Genomic DNA, 22,596 nt, shown 5'->3' on the forward strand with positions numbered 1-22,596 from the left:
CTCGGGCTTGGATCAGAGTAGAAAATGCAAAAACCTTGGGAGGTGCAATATGGCCACAGAAGCCGATGTGCCAACAACAACTAAGAAGAAAAAAAAAAAAAAAAAAAAAACCACCAGAGGGGAAGACCACTGCCATGAAAGGGTGTATCTGGTCAGCAATGATGTTTAGGTAGGTGGCAGATGTCAGAGTGCCTGGCACATGGATGACTGGACGCAGAGTATTCCAGCAGAACATCGCCCAAAGCATGATACCGCCACCAGCAGCTTGTTTTCGTCCCACGATGCATCTAGGCGACATCACTTCCCCAGGTAAACGACGTACATGTACCCAGCCGTCCACATGGTGCAACAGGAAACGTGATTCATTGGACCAGATGACCTTCTTATAATTACTCAAGGTCCAGTTCAATGGTGACAGTGCCCATTGAACTGTAGTTAGCATGGGCACTTGGAGGTCCCTGCTACTATGCAGCCCCATTTTCAGCAGGGCTCAACGTACTGTGTTGTGACACATTACTCCCATCACCAGCATTCCAATTACTGGCGAGCTGCGCCACAGTCGCTCTTCTGTTGCCACATACCATTCGGGAGAGCCTTTGCTCACCTCGGGCATCAATGAGCCGTGGTCGTCCAACACCTCGCCGGCAGTTCGTGGGTTTCCCCTTCTCAGACCACTTTCAGTTGGTACTAACCACGGTTGACTGTGAGCATCCTGCCAGCCGTGCCGTTTCGGATATGCCCTGACCCAGTCGTCTGGCCATTACAATTTGGCCTTTGTCACACTCGCTTAAGTCTGCTGCCTTTCCCATCTGAAGAACAAGAGTAACACTGATTAATGGAGCTCAGTATCAGGTGTTTTTTATACTGTGTCCCGATAGGTACACGCGCCGTAGTTCACCTGCAGTTGCTTCGATATGCATAACAACTCGCTGGTCATAATGTTTTGGCTCATCGGTGTATATCATTAAGTGGATATTAACCGAAGTTCATTATGTGTTGTGATATCATTGTACTATAAATAATTTGTAATAATAACAATGTTACATGAATACCACGTCTGTTGTCCCGGGGTGAAGACCATGTGTCTCAAAACTGAATGAAATTTAAAAAAAAAAATGATATAATAATAAATATGAAATGAAATCATGAAAATAAAACTCATGATCTTAACAGAAATGATTATTTTAATTACAGAAATCTTCCATCTTTTACCCTTTAAAAATTCTTGGAAGAATAAGTTCTAAATTAAAGGTATTATATAAAAAAAATAAATAAAAGTACATGTTAAAATTTAACTGGTTTCAAACAGATTCAACAAAATGTTTGTTATGAATATTTCTGGCAACGCACGTGCGATTTAATAACAGTATTTAGTTATGAAATAATAAAAGTCATAATTAGTAGTTACCAAATAGTTGCATATAAAATTAAAATACCTTATATAATTTACCTCATATCCCTTACTTGTAGAAATCCCTTTTCAAAAATTAGAAAAGAGAGTTAGAAATCCATTTGTAATAACACAACCAAGAACCATAAAAACCCTTTTAAGTTGCCTTCCCCAATGTTTTTTTGTTTCTCTATTAAAAATTTGACAAATAACTAAGTGCGGCAAGCAGGCAACCAAAGTGCAAAATACCTTTAAGAATGCCAGAAAACAAAATTTTTCTTCTATGGATTTAACTGATTTATTGCCTTGAATAACTGTTTGCAAACCGCTCATTACTGTTCTGAAACAAATGGAATCTTTATAGTGCTTACTAATTAGCAGCAGTTGTACAGAGCAAAGCCCAGTTCTCAATATGTTCCCTCACAGACTTATACAGCTGGAATATAAAAATCCCCACTATCACAAAATGTTTATTTATTTATTTTTAAATAGAATATTTACAAAACTTCAATAAAATAATTTAAAATGTGGTCACTATAAAAAAAAAAAAAAAAAAAAAAAAAGTTAAACCATCTATTGACCTGCAATCAGAGAAAGTAGCCAAAGATTTGATCTAAACCATAATGAATACCAAACTAACTATGCTGATGATAATGAGTGTTTTGCCCAAAGGCAGGTCCATAATTCTGAAATTTTTTTTATACAGGCTATGGAGGTATGATAAACCACTATGGTGGTTTATCATACCTCCTCTGCCACCTTATGGAAGGGAAAATCCTGGAATAATTCACAGGGAAACAGCTTGCACTTCCACTTGAAACCAGCTAATTGAAACCTGAAAGCTTTTTTCTATTTTTAATGAAAACTCTAAACATAAAAGGTATTAACCTAGCTTAGAACCATGCACAGTTGAAGGTTGAAAAGACTGAAGATACATACTTATTGATATTGGACTTGAATTTTTATGATTGTATGAGGACTGGTCAATAAAGAATGATCATAAATTTTTTTTTTTTTTTTTCACAACATACCTTTATTAATCATCCATATTTTTATGATCCTTTTCAAAGAAGTTCCCATTTGATGAAATGCACTTACTGTAATGTTTCTGCAATTCTACAAAACCAAGGTGGAAACCATTTTTTCACATATATTTCAGAATTGCCTCCAACATCTTTACAACTTCTGATGACTGGAAATGTTTTCCTTGCAGCAGCTTCTTTAACTTTGGAAAATAAAAAGTTTCAGGGTGCAAGGTCAGGGCTGTAGGGCAGATGAGGAACACATATGATTAATGCTAGCTAAGTACTTGATGACAGTATGAGCAATGTGAGGTCTTGCATTGTCATGATGCAGTATCCACCCACCTGCATGCAGTTATGGTTATTTGCGACAAATGTGATCCCACGAAGTGTGCAGGATAGTTCAGTAATAAGGTCACGTAACAGTTGTATACATGGCACAACATGCTGGTAAACCATTCCTTGATGTCAAAAAAAACAGAGGTGACTATAACCTTCCCTGCAGGAGCCACAACTTATGCTTTTTTTTTCAATGTTGGCGATGACACAGACTTCCAAAGAGAGTTTTGTTGCTTACTCTCTGGGTCGAAATGATGAAGCCACGTTTCATCTGCCATTATCACCTTGTGCAGAATTGGAGCTCCTGACAAACCTCCATGCAAACTTGCTGTTGCTCAGCTGTGAGTAGTTAGGAAACCCAACATGCACAAACATGTTTCATATGCAAATTTTCATGGAGAATATTGTGTGTGCTTCCCACTGATATTCTGAACATCTCAGCCAGTAGGCCTTACTGTTATACGATGATCTCTCATGATTACACAAGTAGTGTTTATGGTTTCTGTGATGATATCAGTGGTTGGAGCTCTAGGACCACCTATTTTTTGATTCAATCAAAAAATTGGTGGTCCTAGAGTCCTTCCTTAAACATTCTAAACCACTTGTAAGCTGTGTATATGGAAGCACAGATTCACCATAAGCCACTTTTAACATTTCATATGCATCAGCTGTTTTCTTGAAACAAAACAAAGAAAACTGCCTAGTTTATCATGTGTTATGTCCATTGTTACATAGGAGAAACTGAACAGGCATAAATCTGACTGATCGCAAAGGTCACACGATATACACAAGTCAAATGTGCAATTGCTATATAATGCAACTTGGTTCTGTCTTAAATTCCATGGCTTAGCTAGAAACAGCAAGCAGTACAGTTGTTCCCAAAAAATTATATAGCGCTTGTAATTTTCAGGGAAGTAAGGGTGTTGCAGAAAACAGGGGCTGAAAGGGATATACAGTAGGCCCTCATTACAACATTGTTCGCTTTACACCGATTAGTTAAAATGCTGTTCTTACATTATAACTCGTATTATGATTGAAATGGAGAGACTTATAAATAATTTTATTGAAGATAATATCCAACACAGAATGATTGGCTGACTTTATTGATGGGTGGTAACACTGCGGGAGATTTTAAATTAAAACTTCCTTTAGTTTACCATTTGGAAAATTCAAGGGCTCTTAAAGGTTTCACTAAATCAAACCTACCTGTAATTTGGAAAGCTAATAAAAAAGATTGGGTAACCAGCCTCTCTTTGTTAATTGGTACTCTGAATTCTTCTGTATGCGGTGGAAAGATATTATGCAAAAACTAACCTTGATTACAAAGCAATTCTGATCATGGACAATGTGCCAGGACATCCAAGCAAAGAGAGCTTGGAAGACTCGAACAATCACATGAATTTTTTTTTACATGCCTCCAAACACTACATCTCTGATCCAACCAATGGACCAAGGTGTTATTGCCACATTTAAAGCGTACAACATAAGGCACACTCTTTTCCCAAGCTATTAAAGCCATCAACACTGGTGAAAATGTACCGAGGCTAAAGGAGTTTTGGAAATCCTACAACATTAAAACTGCCATCTACAACATTTCAAGTGCCCGGGATGAAGTGACTCAGAAGAACATGAATGGAGTGTGGAGAAAAGTTTGGAAGGATTGCATAAAGGATTCCCAAGAACCTGATGATCTGGTTGAGAATGTTAAAGTGCAAATGTTTAGCTCAGAAAAGAAGCAGGATTGGACAGTAATTGTAGATGATGATGTACAACAGATGATCGACAACGAAAGGGACAGCCTCTCTAATCAAGAACTCATGGAAATGACAAAAGAACAAGAGCGTGCAATTGAGGGAGAAGATGATCAGATCCTACAAACTGCAAAACTAAGACTACTAAGACTGCAAAACTAAGACTACTAAGACTGCAAAAGGACTTAGTAAAGCTTTCGAACACTTTGAAAAAATGTGTGATTATTTCCGGGAGAACGACCCTGACATGGAACGAAGTTCCAAGGTAATAAGAGTTCCAAGAAAGAAAGAAATGAACCCCTACATGATTTTGTACAATGAGAGGAAGAGGAACAAGGTACAGCCAAAATCGACATATTTTTCAGTTCAAAGATAGGAAAACTCAACAATCCAGGGGTCAGATTAATAAATTCATGATTTTAATTTGCATTTTAAGTTTAATTTTTTACATAATGCAGTTACTTACCACATATACATAAGTAATATAGAATATTTTATATGTACAAATTTTTATATATTAAATATTTTGACTGACATTTGTGCATCTTTTCACTACTGTTTATTATTGATTAGGAAATATCCTATGGCACAGCTCCAACTCACAAATACATATGTTACCTTATGGGAATACACCACTCGCTTAGCACTGATTCACTTAGCGCTCTGTTTCTCGGGAATGAGTTATCAATTTAAGCGGGGATCACTTGTATGTGGAAGAAGAAAAGTCAGCCTGACGATTTTGAAGTAAATAGAGGCTGACTGGTTGTAGTATATATTTGAAAAGAGTGGGGGAATTATGGATGCCATTCCAGAAGAAGTGCCCATGGAAGTATCTATAGAAAAAGGCATGCAGCATTAACAGAGTGTCTATGAAACAGAGAGAGAGAGAGAGAGAGAGAGAGAGAGAGAGAGAGAGAGAGAGAGAGAGAGAGAAGTTATAGGGGCACCACCTCAGATATGGGAATATTCCACGGTAGGGCAAAATTGAACTGTACAGAATGAACAGGTGCTTAAAACAAAAGTAATATTGAGATTGAAAGAGAAAACTCAGTATTTTAGATGCAGAGGAGCAATATTTTTGATATGCTTATGCCAAGTAGGGGTAATTCTTATTAGACATGTGATCTTGTCCAGAAATCTGAGTGTCACTGAACATAAGCAGAGGAGCAGTAGATCCTTTTTTGAAAGATATAAGACAGGATTGAGTTTTAGAAGAATTGAAATTAACTAAGTTAGCTTTGTACTATTGGAGAATTACCTGGAGATCAGCATTTAAGGAATTGGTGGTGGATATTCAAGAAGTTGAAGCTGTTTCTGCAGGGCAAGATTTCAAAATGGCAGGTGGAATGCAATGTGCCATCATCAGCAAAATGCATAGGATTACCAATCAGTGGATGAAGATTATTAATATACAAGAGGAATAGGGTGAGAGAAAGAACTGAACCTTGAGAAATCAGCATTAGTGAAGGGGGGAGGGAGAGGGGGGGGAGAGAGAGAGAGAGAGAGAGAGAGAGAGAGAGAGAGAGAGAGAGAGAGGGAGAGAGAGAGAGAGCAAAAGAAAAATGAATACCCAACTGCAAAAAAAAAAAAAAAAAAAAAAAAAAAAATTAGCAATCATAAGGCAGGTGGCTCACCAAAATCTTACTTTCTTCTAACAAGAGTTAGAAGAAAGTAGGATGCTAGAGGCCTCCGTAACCGAGTGGTCAGAAGCGGGAGTGCAGTAGCACACTCAAGGATCGGACTGGGGTTCAAGCCAATGACTGCTAAATACGGTCGATCTGCCAACCCACACTGACCAGCGTGACAGATTATGGTCCATTTTTCATAACATGAATTGTTGAGGAGGCTTCCATCCTACAGTGGGTTGATAATGGCTGCAGTTTACTTTTTTTTTTCTTTTTTTTTTCAGGATGCTAGTAAGTTGACTTTACCTTTAGCTGAAGAGTCAACAGAACCATGAGGTTTTAACAGAGAGAAGAGTATAGTTTGGGGACAAAAGACCAGAATACTCGACCATCATTTGGACAAGAAGTTTTCTACTCTTAATCTGTTCAAAATTTAGTTTGGATCAATTAACGTGTTTTACAACTGTTGCAAACTTTAGTGTAGGCAGAAAATGAAAAATACACAGAAAATCTGAGTAGATGCAAGCTCATTGCAATATGCTACATTTTTATCTTGAACAGCCTTAGCACATTAATTGGAAAACCAAGGATTAGATCAAGGACGAGATTTTAAGGTAGTGTGGAATACAGAATTTCATTCCTATTAGGCTAATTTCACTGACACAACCTGAGTAAACACTGGCATCAGAAGATTTAAAACAGTAATCCAACCAAGGAAAGGAAGAATGGAAATCTGGCAATCTTATTGCACATTCTTGTAATACCACACAATGCAAGACCGAAAATGACCATGAGAGAAAAGCTCCTTTGGAGAAGAGACCAGTTGTGATCTGAAGTGCCCTGAGGACCACTAACCTTGACTATGCACTTTGAAAGGTTTTTTGTGAGTAAAAGATCGAGAGTGTTTGATGTTTCCTTGTTTAGAATTGTCTGGTATTACAGCAGGTAAATGAATAATCTGATTGAGGTCATCAGTAATTGCAAAAGTCTCAGCATCTGGATCCGTGTGACAAAAAACTCAAGCTAGCTATAGTTGTGAACATTATAATCATCACGAAAAATTATCTTGCTGTTAGGAAAGTTGGACTGGAGAAAGTTGAGTTTCAAAGAATGGAAGTCAAAGAGTTCCAAGTGATTACTGGAACTGGAAGAATGACAGAGCAACAGATGCATTTAATTAATGGGGTAGAAAGATCTTAAGCCACAGAAGATCAAAAACAGCACATTCCAAATTAGCAAGTTTTTGACAGAGAATATCAGAATGGAAATACAAACAAGTACTATTTTTAAAGTGAAAGGGATGATAGAGCAAACAATTAGGACAACTATGATGAGAAGGGATTGAGGAAGAAGATAACTGGGATTCTGTCAGGAAAAGTAAGTGGTTCTTGGCCGACTCTAAGTGGAAATGAACATCATTGAGAAGAACTGAGACTGCCACTTATATCTGCAAAATGAATGAGGAATTTTTTGGGAGGTTTAGACTTTTTGCAGATAAATTTATTCTATCATTTTAACTATGCATGATGCATTCACAGTAGATAAAGTGGGGGAGGGGAAGACATATGTATGAAGTAATAAAACTTTTGGATATGGTATATACACACACACAGCAAGTATATACCCTGTTCCTCGAAAGAACATGGCCTCAACAATGCCCTGCATACACACTACTCAGACTCCCTCATGTCACTAGCTGGCAGAGTAGAGGTGGCAAGTTTATACACCTCATGCGATACAACATCATGTATTTCAAGAGACTTGGCTGTGATACTTATGTCTACATTGTTGAAGTCTAACTCATTAGCCAACTCTTCAAACTGTAAGTGAATTTTGGAAACACTACAAGTTCCTGGATGCCTGTGAATACACTATGGTCACATATTTATTCTGCTGCATAAACCATCTGCTGTAGTCTGAGTGACTTCTGCTTGTGATGTTCACTTCCCCCAACCCAGAACTCCTGAACTGAAGGCTGGAAAATGCCATCTGTCTTGGTGATCAGTTATCATGCAAGATTCACTGGAGATTAGAGGTTTTAAAGACCTCAGATCTCTTTGGTTCATTAGTTGCAAGAAAGAGGTTGTCTTTGTTGGCATGCAAATCAATGCTAATGGGATGGCTGGGGAACTGTCAAAAAACAAGCAAGAAATGTTGAGATTTTCTTCCTTACAGTACTTCTTGACAAGCAGAGGGAAAGATCAAAAATTTTTTAAATTTAGAATTTAAAATTTAAAAATGACAATATATTGAAATTACATGATTAAGACCAACATAAATTGGAGATAGCCCCTAACTGCTTTTAATACTGTATCTGCATATAAAATTATATTTAATAAGCAACTATAAAAATATTGCATAACAATCGATACTGTAGTCACACCAGATTAATAAAAATGTGTAAAAATGTGCTCCATGTGTAAAGAAAATAGTAAGTTATTTTTAACTTCGAACGTGCAACTTTTCTATGAAAGGTAAAGTTTTTAGGCAAAAGTCACTCTCCCACATAAGGAACAAAGTCACTTGCTTGAAGTTCCTGTTGAATATTTTTGAAAGGACTGTTCCAGTTAACTACAGTGAAGCATAGCTATTATCAAGTTTGATTTCCATTTTATCTGATAAAACTTGTTTTATTAAAAAGACTTAGAACTAAATTTAGGGCAAGTGTAATGATTCAGTTAAGGTTTCAAATTAAGCTAAACACATATCTTCAAGGTCAGTAACACATATTTTTAGATGAGGCGTGTTTAGAAAGTTCCAGGAATGACTTCATGAGTAAGTTAAAACAACTTAAAAATTTTGCTTTTGTCCTCTTTCTGGGAATTTTGGCTATCATACTAGCCAGAATGAAGAACTATTTTAGTTAACTCAAGCTGTCAAAAGAACTTTTCATTTGAGAACTGATTTGTATTTACATATTTATAATGCATATCATGCTGAGGGTGCCTTCCCAGAAATTTGGAAGGCTGCCCTGCTTAAACTGATTATTAAAAGCTCTGGCTAGCTTCCTAGCAAACCAAGTTCAAACCATCCTATTGCTCTCTTGCCTGTTATGGACAAAGCGTATGAACAACTGTGTATCGGCTGACTGATGATTTATTATGCTAAGAATATGTCTGCAGAAAACCAATTTAGTTTTAAAAAAGGAATGTCTACTGAGCATGCTATTTAAAGGTTATTCACAGTATTCAGGAGTTTGACGGGTGGTATGTTCTTGGATTATTTGTTGATTTTAAAGAAGCTTTTGACAAACTTTGGTGGGAATCCAGGCAAGAATAAGGTTAACTGGTTGTCCTGGTAACGTGTTTTCAGTTTTCAGGAATTATTTTGATAAAGAGTGGTGTATATAGAGGCCGTCCACAGGGCTTGGTTATAGGCCCCTTTGTTTGGAATATTATATTTGATGAGTTTTTAAATAAAGAACTGAAGGGACAAAATCTGTGGCTTATGCTGATGACCTTTCTGTTCTTTGGAAATTAGAGACTTTTCTTTACAGAGCATGTGAAATTTCTAAAGAATAAGATTTACTTATTATATGCCAAGCTCAGAAGAATGATTAGAGACGATTGGGGAATTAAAGGACACTCTCCCCCAATTTATTGTACGACTGTTTATTTATCCCCATAGTGACCTATGCTTCTGGTGCTTGGGTACATGGAAGTTCAAATAGTTATTCAAAAATATTTGCTGTGAACATAGCAATTCGCTCTTCTGAGTACAACTTGTTATTTTCCTAGGCCTATTAGAGGCACAAGTTGAACAAACGTGGTTATCATTCTAAACCAAAAGGAGAAAAAAATTCTAAAACAAAATACTTCATTTTAATGCTTATAACTAATTTCCAGAAACTATTCATTATATGTAACAAAAAAAAAAAAAACATGAACAAAATAACTCTAGATAAAGAAGATGATGTTGGCATGATTTTACAAGAAATCTCTGTTTACTAATGTAACCATGGTCATCACGCTCCTTATTTACCAGTATTACCTAGAACCCCACCCCTCCTTATAGAATTATATAAAATTTTAAATTAATTATATAATTTGTGAAGCTATTCATTTTGGGCAAATCAAAGGAGCAATAACTAAAAAAATTGTGACAATGAAATGACAATACCTGACTGCTTTTGCAACTCCTTTTTTGCCAATAACTGCTTGTACAAGCATGACAACAAGAATAACTGCTGTACCTGATGCCGGACAAAGCTACAAAACAAAAATGAAAGATAAAGTTGTTTTTTTTTTTTTTTTTTTTTTTTTTTTTTTTTTACTTTTGGACAGGAAAAAAAAAAAAAAAAACCATTAAGTGGATTTTGTTAAGGAATTGAATAAATATATTAATTTCATGTTTCTCACTTTTGTTTTAATACTTATCAGGGATTTGCTTCCCAAAATTTATACCAGTGACAGTTCTAATATAAATTCAAGATATTTGGATGTCAAACCAATAAAGTGTTATACAGTTCTAATATATATATATTAAAAGCTTTGTTACTGGAATGAATAATTAACTATCGGTGTAAATCCACCATAGTTAACCCATATATTTGAGCTACGATTGTAGCGTAGAAGGCATCGTTTTAAATGTATCTCATAATGTGGTTGCCTTCACAACAAGATAGCTACTATTGAATTACTTCAAATAAATAACGCTTCTCTACAATCGTAGCTCAACGCTACGCTACAATCGTAGCTCAAATATATGGGTTAACTATGGTGGATTTACACCGATAGTTAATTATCAAAACCCATAAGGATTATGCCTAGTGCATTTAATTTTCCAAATGGAATGAATAATGTATTCTGGTTAGGCAAATTATCCGATTAATTCACGCTTAAGTAAAAATACCATAAATTTTGCCAGCGCTATGGGGAGGGGGAACACTAATGAGTATTAAACGAATACCAATGAATACAATTCACCAATTCCATGGAAAAATCCACTTAATACAATAACTAAGAAAAAAGGGAGGGATAGGATAGGACAGGACAGTGCAGTGCAGTGCAGTGCAGTATACGAGGGGCGGTCAAAATAAAGAATGATTATAATTTTTTCTCACAACATACCCTTATCAATCATTCACAATTTCAAGATCCTTTTCAAAGTAGTACTCATTTGATAAAATGCACTTACTCCAATGTTTCTGTCATTCTTCAAACACATGGTGGAAGCCATTTTTTGATATGCATTTGAGAATCGCCTCCGATGTCTTTACAACGTCTAATAACTGGAAATGTTTTCCAGTCAGCTCCTTTGAATTTGGAAATAAAAAAAAAAATAAATAAAAAAATAAAAAATCACAGAGTGCAAGCTGAGGGCTGTAGGGCGGATGAGGAAAACATGTCAATGAGAATGTGTTTGACTGTTAAGTGTGAGGAACAATGTGGACATTGAGGAGGATCTTCTCCTGCAAGTAGATTAAGGTGAGTCAGGTATGTATGTCCTATCCATGCTCGTGCAAGCACTACTTCTTCTCTTCGTACTGTTTTGATGCTAGAGCGCCAAAGCTGTGGATCCTGTTTCAAGTGATAAAGTTTATTATTGGTTTGGGTGTGCCATAGCTCTTTCCACTGTGCAAGACATGTTGTTTGTATGATATTGGAATAGGAGCAAAGGTTAAATCATAAGCTGACGGATTTTTGGCAGTTTTGTCAGCAAGTTCATTCCCCTTTATCCCTACATGTGCTGGGACCCTGAAAAAGTTCACTGACTGATGATATTCTTCAATTTTTAATAAGAGGCTTCTGATTTGGTTTAACACAGGATGAACCTTGTAAGAAAACTTTTGTATTGCTGTAACTGAGCTCAGAGAGTTAATGTATACTATGTATTTTAAAGAAGGGTACAGATTCAGGTTTTCCAAAGCTAATTTTATTGCATGAAGTCCTGCAGAGAAGCTGCTATACTCAGGTGGAAGGGCAGCAGGGAAATGCTGCTGCTCCAATGACTGAATGTGATTTGGAGCCATCAGTATATATTGACAATAAATTAGCATATTTCTGAATATGGCTTGCATGGCGTTGGTTCACGTTGAATGATGGTAGGTGATTCTTTCCCCACTTGTGAAGATAAGTATCGCAGGTTAATTGAGGAGGAGGTATCCAAGGTGGATGAGAGCATTTCATTACTTGTAGCCTGTTGACATTAGGAACATTCCAACTCTGTGTTAATTCAATTAGGTGTAAGCCTGCCGGTCTTATTTTACTGGGTTTATTTCTATAGAGGTTTTGAAGTGGTGGATTAAAGGGTATGGCTCAATAGGATGCTGACAGCAACTTTGTATTCAGGCTGCATACTTAAGAAGTAGTGTTTTCCTGCGGAGGCAAAGAGGGAGCTCATGAGCTTCAATATATAAACTATGGGTAGGAGATGTCCTGAAAGCACCAAGGGCAATCCACAATGCACTAGAGGATCCAGCCAGTGCAGTGTAGTGTACTCTTTCGGGCAGAATCATAGATTGGAGCACCATAATCCAAAAGGGATCTGATCAGTGCTCTATATAAGAGCAGCAAAGATGTATGGTCTGCTCCTCAAGACAAGGCAGATAAAGCTCTGAGTATGTTCAGTTTTTTGAGGCAGGAAGTACACACAGATTTAATGTGCTCAAAAAAATTTAATTTTCTGTCAAGGATTAATCCCAAGAATCTGGTATTGTTAGTCACTGGAATAGTAAAGTTTGACATCTGAAGTTCAGGATCTGTATGCATTTTTCGTTGATTACAAAAGTGGACTGCAACAGTTTTCTGCTGAGACAGATGATAGCCATTGAGTCTTGCCCACCTTTGGGCTTTATTCAAGGATATCTGCAATTGCTGTTCAATGGATCTCATATTCTGAGAGTGGCAAGAAATGGAGAAATCATCCGCATAAAGATAGGTCTCAACTGTATTTGGAAGTTCTTTTGTGATGGCATCAATTTTAAGGGCAAAGAGGGTTGCACTCAGTACAGAACCTTATGGCACTCTTTCTTCTTATAAAAATATCATGGAAAGCAAGTTCTGGTATCGAACTTGAAATGAACAATTCTGGAGAAAATTCCTGAGGAATATAGGAAGGTTGCCTCGTAGACCAAGAGCATGGAGGTCACTGAAAATGCCATGGCGCCAGGTAGTGTCAAATGCCTTCTCTATGTCTACGGAAACCATAACAAGATGTTCATTTTTTACGAAGGCATTGCGAATTGCAGACTCGGCCCTGATCATGAGATCTAAGGAGGATCTGTTCTTACGAAAGCCATGCTGATTATTACTCATTAGGTGTTGTGTTTCAATGATCCAAACAAGTCAATTATGGATAATTTTTTTCAAGTAACTTACCAAGGCAACTGGAGATGGAAACTGGTCGTTAATTATACAGACCGGTAGGGTCTTTTCAGGGTTTCAAAAAGGCAAGAACTGGGATAAATGTTTTCCATAAATATTCGGTTATAGTAGACCAGCAGTAATTGTAAAGTTTTGTCACCAAGGTTTTGTAACATGATTTAAGATATTCCATCTGGCCCAGCGGCACTGTTGCATGTTATTTTAATGGCATGTAGAAGTTAACGCTATTGAAGAGGCTGGTTATATGGAAGGAAAACTGAGGTTCGAAAGTTGATGGCTCATTGTTCAGTCTTGGTCTTTATTTTCTGAAAATCTGGAGAATAAGTTGATGCTGCTGAAACTTGGGCAAAGGTTTTGCCCAAGACATTTGCTATGTCCTCAGGAGCAGAGAGTTCCTGCCCATTCCATGAAAGAATTGGCAAAGGGGGTAGTTGGAAATTTGCCTAATTTTCTTCCATATTAACCTGTTTCTGTTTATGGCAGATGCAAACCGAATCCAAGAATTCTTCTTGGCTTGCCTTTGAATGAGACATGCTTTTGTCTTTGGCTTCTCGTAGTTGATAATATTAGCTGTGGGGATCTACGAAATAAATTCCATGCTTTATTTTTTAACTTCTTTACTTTTCTGCAGTCTTCATTCCACCAATAGTTAAGTTGCCATCGAGACTGGGGATTCAACGATGAAATTGAATATTTAAAAGTGATATAATCTGTGGCTTCATCTATCGACTGTGTTTGTATATATTCCTCATCCAGGGTGACAACTGATTGAAATTTGATCCATGGCTAATGGTGGTTGTGAGCAGATCAAAATAATCAGAAAATGGTGACTGCCCATGGGATCGTCCATAACAGACCATTCTATGATTGGAAACAGAATCGGGGAGCATATTGATAGATCGATTGCAGAAGTTTGTCCAGTTGGTAATTGTATGTGAGTGGGTGCACCAGTATTAAGAACAGTAAGGTTTTTCCTTATCCAGAAAGGTTTCAATTAGTCAGCCATGTCTATCTAATTTAGTTGATCACCATAAGGGGTGATGGTCACTGAAATCCTCCAAGAGACAGATAGATGGGAAGGTAACTGCATTAGAAGATTTTCAAGATCTTGGTAAGAGAAGGTACGACTTGGTGGGAGATAGATTGATACTAGTGTTAATGCAATCTGGGCTATCAAACGTATCAATAACTTCAATTTCAGTTTGCAAAACAATTTGTTTGGTCGGGATCTTTGTACTGACCAAAATGGCCACGACCCCCACGGGCCCCATTTGAAGTATTACAATCTTGTCGATAGATAAAAAAGTTCTTTATGTTGGTAGAAATTTGAGACTTTAGGTAGATTTCTTGTAGACAGAAACCAACTGGAGAGTAGTGGTCAATTAAGACTTGAATATCATTAAGGTTGCTAGAATATCCTCTACAATTCCATTGTAGAATGTAAGGCATTACTGGTGTTTAGTAGAAGCTGTATCTGAGTGTTTCTTTAATATGGCTGGCTTATGGTGTTCAGGCTTTGGTTTGTCTTTTTTTGAGAAGAAAGATATTCTTTTTTAAATTTGAGCTTCGATTATTCGATATAGAAGCAATCACTCGGGTGAAGAAGGAGATGTAACTGGTACTGTAAGTGCAGTACCAGTTACCTGGTTCAACTGTTTCGAGATATTCGACTGTTGCTGAGTGAGAACAGTCCGAGCCCAGTCAGAGATTGAGGTGTTTGAAGGGACTGTAACATCAATTTGGGTGGCCACTGATTGATATTTTTGTGCAATATTGGCATACGTATGTTTATTCATACTGGGAGCAATTAATTTCCTTGCTTCTTGAAAGCTTACTTTATTTTCGATCTTATATTTAACGATTTTCTTTTCAGTTTTCCATCTGTCATCTTGAATAAGCAGGATGGTTTCCTTTACAGTTGGGGAAAGTCATTTATTTTGCCAGTGACTTTGGGTGTGGTCAGAGGACCCACAGTTAAGACAAACTTGGTTTCCTCTGCATGCCGTTTGAGAGTGGCCATACTTTTGTTACTTAAAACATCTCAGTGGATTAGGAATGCAGGGTCTAATGTGACAAAGTAGATAGACTGCTTTTATCAATAGTGGTAGATTTGGCATGTTAAAGGTTAGAATAATATTCCTTGTAGGTGTAAGTGTATTTTCTCTTTTAACCATAATTCTTTTCACAGCAGACATTTTGTTCTTGAAGCTCTTGTGTTATCTCCTCCTCCATGACATTCAATAGATCCCAGCTGGATATAACACCCTTAGATGTATTTAGGGTTGCACGGAGAGAAACTTTTACGGGAATGCCAGCAAAGTTTGTAAGTTTTAGCAGTTTTTCCGAATGTTTATGGTTCATTGCTTCCACTAGAAGGTCCCCTGATTGCAGTCTCGACCATCTTCTCTGGATAAGGAACGGAGAGAGTTTACCGAGAGGCTGATCTGCAAGAGAGTGCATTATAAGAAATGCAGGAAAATCTGTCGCTGAGGAAGTGGTTTTCAACCTTTTGGGTTGCGACGCTTTTCTTAGCTTTTCTGCCAAGGTTTCTGGCCCTGCCAAAGGAAGGCAGGAGCAGTGCCTGGTGTGACCAAGCATAAAGTAGTAGGGTTAGTAATAGAAGTAAAAAAAAATAAAGAAAGAAGGTTTTTCTTCCTTGCTGTGTCCAAGTACTTTTGTAACAGGAGCTGTTATTAAATAAATAAATTTCTTAAGGATAGGAACTTAAAAGAAGTATAAATCGCTTTTAGATAATCTGACTTTAAGCACAAAAAGAAAAACACTCTATAACAATCGCTTGGCACCCGGGGCCAACACAAGAGGTATTAGAACCTATAGTACTGTGCTTGGGTTGGAGGTTGAGAAGACGAGAGAAGATATTTGTTGATATTAGACTTGAACTTCTGCAGATTGTAATTTTCAGGAAATACGTATGAAGGAAGGTTGTTCCAGAAAGTGGCAGTTGAATGAATAAACGAGGAAGATGAAAAGTTGGTTCTGTGAGTTTGAAGTTGGACAGGAAATGGATGTGGGACGGTGGCAGCACGTGTTTGGATGGTTTTAAAAGAGAGAGCAGGAATTATATAAGCCAATTCAGAAAAACAGTATGCATGGAAGTATCTGTAGAAAAGGCATGCAGCAAAAACAGTATGTCTATGAGACAGCGAGTGGAAAGACTCTGTTAGAGATGAGTAATTAATTAACTTAACTGCCCTCTTCTTAATGGAATCCAGAAGCCTGAGAGAGGTTTTGGGGGCACCGCCCCAGATGTGTGAACAATATTCCATGGTAGGTTGGATTTCCAATTTTTACAGAGTGAACAGCTGTTTGGAAGAAAAGTAATGCCGAGAGTGAAAGAGAAAACCAAGTTTTTTAGATGCAGAGGAAGCAATATTTGTAATATGCTTGTGCCAAGAGAGATTAGAAGTCAGGGTAATCCCCAAAAGAGAGAAATCGGAGTGTCACCAAAGATAAGGGTAGGAGCAGAAGAATCCTTTTTGCAAGATATAAGACAAGACTGAGTTTTAGAAAGATTGAAATCAGTTAAGTTGTCTTTGCCCCAATGGAGAATTACCTGTAGATTGGGATTTAAGGAATTGGCAGCGGATATTCGAGAATTTGAAGCTGATTGAGCAAGGCAAGGTTTCTCAAAATGGAAAGTGGAATGCAATGTGCTATCATCGGCACATTGCATTCCACTGTGCAATGTGTTATCATCGGCAAAACTATGGATAGGATTTCCAGTCGATTGAAGAAGGTCATTAATATACAAGAAGAAAAGAGTGGGGGAAAGAACTGAACCGTGGGGGGACACCAGCATTAGTGGAGAAGTTAGAAGACAGAGCCATCTACCATCACCCTCAGTGAGCGATCAGAGAGAAAACTGGATAACCAATTACAAAAAACAGTTGGCAAACCATAAGATGGAAGCTTGTTTAGGAGACCTTTATGCCAAACATGATCAAAAGCCCTTGAGATGTCAAGAGAGCAACTGCTTGTGTTTCACCAAACCTTTCCATTGAATTAGTCCATAAATGGGTAACATAAGCCAGAATATCACCAGTGGATCGACACTGACGGAATCCATACTGGCGATTGTTGATCAGACAGAAGGTTTCTATGTAGTTTAAGAGTTGGAGGTTAATTGATTCCACCATTAATTTAGAAAGAGTAGAAGTAACTGCAATGGGACGATAATTGGAGGGGAGAGATTTGTCACCCTTTTTAAGAACTGTCTGGATATGAGCAAATTTCCAAGCAGAAGGAAAAACACCTTTGGAATAAGAAAGTAAAAAAAGGCAGCAAAGGACAGGAGTAAGTTCAGGAGCACAGGTTTTGAGAACAAGTGGAGAAATACCATCAGGACCTGGAGCTTTCTTAGCATCAAGATTCGTCAAAATCCTTCTCACATCCTTTTGACGGAAGACCACAAGAGGCATTGAATGGAGTGTGTTGGGAATGGTGGGAAGTGTTTTACCAAGATCATTAATACATGAGTTGGAAGAAAAATGGGATGCTAGCAGGTCAGCTTCATCCTTGGCTGAAGTGACAACAGAACCATCTGGTTCTGATAGAGGTGAGTGGAGAGATGAGGCAAAAGTTGCAGCCTTTGGCAAGAGACCAGAATGCTCAGCTACTATTAGGGCAAGAAGCAAGTTTTCTACTCTTAGCCCGTGTAAAAAATCTAGTTTGGACTGATTAATAACTGCTTTACAATTGTTGTGAGCTTTGGTGTAGGCAGAAAATGAAACTGAAGAATTGGAAACAAGCCAATTACAATATGCAACATTCTTCTCTTGAACAGTCTTAGCACATTTATTGGAAAACAAAGGTTTAGATAAAGGATGAGATTTTAAAGTGGAGTGTGGGATAAAGGATTCCATTCCTACAAGAATAATTTCACTGACACAATCTGAGCAAATGTTGACATCAGAAGTTTTGAAACAGTAATCCGACCAAGGAAAAGAAAAGGAAACTTGCAGGTCATCCTATTTGGCATTCTTGTAATACCAAAACACGAGGTTGGGAATAGCCATGAGATAAAGGCTCCATTGGAGAAAAGACAATCACCAAGTTGTGATCTAAGTTGCTTAAAGGACCAATCACTTCGACAGTGTACTTAGAAGGGTTGTTTGTGAGAAAAAGATCAAGCGTGTTGGCTGTTTGGATGGATAAAGAAGAATTTAATTTCCTATATAATCCAATTACGGATGACATTCAAGGGCAAAATACGCAATTTCGAAATTCAATCAGCGCTCAGGAAAAATTAGTTGTATGTTTAAGGAAAGTTGAAATACTGCAAGTTTAATTTTGAACAAGGATTTATTCTGTCAAAATATGAAACAAAAAAATTTTTAATGAAATTTAATTACAAAAAACTTCTTCTCAACCCCAAAACTCGAACTTGTAAGAAATTGTTATGTATGAGTTGTTCAAATTGAAATGATCAACTTGTTCATCCTCTCAATTTGTTAATTGGAATTCTGTTGATCTAGTTTCCTCCTTTGGCCAATTTTGAGCGTCCCTGTGACTGGACATGTTTGTTTGTTATTTGGTTTTTTAGGAGCATTAGCAACTAAGGCCATATTGCTCCGGGGATATGTGGTGGTCATTCCCTGACCTCTCCGCATCCTCTCCGTATTTGGTGGTCACGGGCTCGAACCCTGGTCTAATCAAGAAGCGTGTGCTACGCACTGCTGCTCCTGCCCACCCGGCTACGGAGGTGCCGTGACTGGACATTTGCGGTAAGTATGCTTCGGAATAGGCACAGATGCAATGCCCTTGATGTTATTTGATTTCGGATATTCTTACTTGTGCGCTCAAAACATTATTTACTTCAAATTAAATTTTCTATTAGCATTTCCTCCATTTTCCTCTTGTCACATGGTTACGTCTAACGAAATTTCTGTTTGAACAGAAAAATCTGACTCCCTGACAATGTCATGCGACCTTGAAGCCCGACGTGTTATTTTGTGAATACAGCCAATCATAATGTTGCTCTCCACCGCTGTGATTAGCACTATGCTAATTGTTAAATATAGCTCCCCCACATTTGACTCTAGACATGTATACAAGTGAAGGCACGTGAAGTGATAATAGTGTGTTTCCACCCTTACAGTCATGCTTATTGTAGTTTTGACTTACAAGGCATTGTTCATTATCTGGCATGGTCAAACAGGAATGCTACAAAACAGTCCTACAGAGATTGCATGATGCTGCTTGGAGAAAATGGCACTTGCAACAATGACAAAGCACACTTAAAAAACTTCTTCAAAGCACTGAATCACTCTGGTCTCCTCTCCACCATATTTACTGTATTTAGCCCCATGTGATCATCATTATTTTTTTTGTTTGTTTTTTTCCCAAACTCAAAACCTTGAAAGGCTACAGATTTGCAAATGAGGAAATTACTCAGAACATGACACAGAAACTATTAGCAGTTTCCATCAGGAATTCTTCAGAAGTCACAAAAGCTTTGGAATTTGCACATATTGTCAAGAAGACTGATATTGTACTTTATATTATTATTATTATTACTAGCTATATGGTGCAAGGAAGCCCGAGGCTTATGCTCAAGAAGACTACTTTGAAGAAGATCCACTTAAACAGCCAGTAAGCTTCATCATATCCCAAATATTAGTTTGTTCTCCAAAATCTTTGATCACACCATGTACTGTATAGAAGTTTATAAATTACATCTAATACAATTCAGTATGTATCTTAAAATACCATGCAGCCTCAAAATAACTTAAATACAAAATATAATTCAGTTATTGCATTTACTGTCCTTCAGTAAATGCAATAAACTGAATTATACTGTTTTGTATACAAATTATTTTGAGATTCAATCTGAATCACAGTTCCAGATCATTTAAAGACTAGCAAAAAAATCAAGCAAATATATAAACATAAGTATTTAGAAACTAGCAGAGAAAATTTTGTCTACGGTTACAGTGTCGTAAACATTATAATTACATTCACAAAGGAAGGAAAGCATATAAATGTGTTAGAAATAGTTAAAAAAACATAACACTTTAATCAAAAAGCATGATTAGAAAAATGTTCTGAATATAATTCCATATTCGGTCATTAGCATTAGTAGAGGCATTTGATGCAAGAAAGCAAGCTTATGCAGCATCAGCCAAAAAAATTAAAGTAAAATAAATAAATAAAAAATAACCACTTCCACTTCACCCCTCTGTTCGTTTGAAATACCTGTCCAGCCGAGCCTTAAACTTATTTAGGCTATCAACTTCCACGACAAGGGATGGAAGTCTGTTCCACCTACCAACCACCCACTGGCTAAAGGCAAATTTTCGCACATCTATCCTACATCTGTCTTTCCTCAATTTGAATTTATGCCCTCTCAGGTGATTATTCTGAGCAAGAGGAAGAATCCCATCAGCATTGAGCATGCTCAAACCATTCAAGGCTTTGTACACCTCTATCAGATCACCTTGCTGCTGCCTAGTCTCCAGACACTGTAATTTGCAAAACTTAAGCCTTTCTTCGTAAGAGCACCCCTTTGTTCCATTCACTAATCTTGTTGCCCTTCTCTGTACTCGTTCCAGCAGCTCTACATCCTTCTTGAAATGAGGTCTCCAGGCCTGTATACAGTACTCTAGGTGTGGCCTGACCATTGCCTTATACAAGGGAATAATCACCTCCTTATCCCTGCTAGAAAAATTCCTATATATCATTGACAATACACCATGAGCTACTCTTGCAGCCCGTCTGCACTGCTCAGAGAACTTCATATCTGCCTGCACAACCACCCCCCAGGTCCCTTTCATTCTCTACCACTGTCAGTGTAGTACCACAGAATTGATACGTTGCTCTGGGGTTGCTGTTTCCCATATGTAGTACTTTACATTTGTCAATGTTAAACTTCAATGTTTTCTTCGTGTTTTTCTTTTGGTACAAAAATATGTTATATAAACCAGCAGTCTTAAAAATTAAAAATCTACAAAAATGAACATCAGTATTCTATATTCTGACCCACACAGTACCAGAACACTATAGATTCTAACACCTTTCAAATAAGGGGTCCTCATTTAAAACAAATAAACAAGTTAGGTAATGTACACATTGCACTGCATTTCAGGCATTCCCCCCACCTTTAATATTGATTTTATTATTTTTTTTGTGATTAACAGAAATGAAAAGTAAATGACTTTTTGCTAATTAAATGCTATTTAGCTACCGTACTTCTATTCTAAGATGCACTTTTTCCCCCCCATAAATGTCTCTAAAAACAGGGTGCATCTTAGAATCGATGGTGTCTTACAATTACAGTTTTTTTTTTCGAATTTTCCTGCACTTTGCACAGTACCACACTTTTTTTTTTACATGGAAACCCCACCACCAAGTTTGACCATTATTGCATTCTCCAATTCCATTGGAGAATAAAGTGGTGTGGGTGATTTCACGTGCTTTCGAAATGTGAAACCACCGTTATTACATTATAGTGGAGCTCACTCAACGAAAACTAGGAAGTTTTGTTTGTATCTTCAAAAGTACGTAAGAAGTGGAGTTACTATATATCATTAATTTTGATCCCTTACATCACATTAAAATGTCAAAAAGATTGCACTATGAAGCCGCACTGAAACGAAAAGTTATTGTGTATGCAAAAGAACACGGAAAGAGCTGCAGATCGACATTAGTGAAGTAAATGTTCGTCATTGGAGAAATGATCGCAATTCCATATTTTCGTGCAAAGCAACAACTAAGTGCTTTATAGGGCTTAAGAAAGAAAGATTTCCAAGTCAATGAAGCTGTGATACATTTTGTAATGGAGACATGCGCAAAAGGATTACCCATCACTCGACAAGCCATGCAATTGAAAGCCAGAGAAATTGCCAAGTCCCTCAGAATAGAGAAAATAATTTTTAAAGGTAGTCGCGGCTGGTGCGATAGACTCATGCATCGTAGTGGATTATCATTAAGGCACCGAACATCTATCTGTCAAAAATTTCCTGCAGACTTTCAAGAAGATTAACTTACAGCAACATGTGATGAAATTAAGGAAAAAAAGAAACTATGAGTTTAGTCAAATTTGAAATGCTGATAAAACCCCGGTCTTCTTCGATATGCCTCAAAATTACACCGTCAATGCTAAAGGTGCTAACGAAATCAAGATTA

The 22,596-nt window shown here is 37.3% G+C and overlaps 1 protein-coding gene across 1 annotated transcript in view; it reads right to left on the bottom strand.

Moving 5' to 3' along the window:
- Positions 1–22,596, bottom strand: part of LOC150086035 (uncharacterized) — a 209,270-nt gene that overhangs the window by 28,818 nt on the left and 157,856 nt on the right. Inside the window, exon 9 of the mRNA XM_090374776.1 lies at positions 10,247–10,335. Coding sequence (XP_090230902.1) covers positions 10,247–10,335 — 89 coding nt within the window. The remainder of the gene's footprint in view (positions 1–10,246; positions 10,336–22,596) is intronic.

This window comes from Mastigoproctus giganteus, chromosome 5 (genome assembly GCF_048544385.1).
Source record: "Mastigoproctus giganteus isolate SK-2022 chromosome 5, ASM4854438v1, whole genome shotgun sequence".
In the NCBI taxonomy this organism is placed as follows: Eukaryota; Metazoa; Arthropoda; class Arachnida; order Uropygi; family Thelyphonidae; genus Mastigoproctus; species Mastigoproctus giganteus.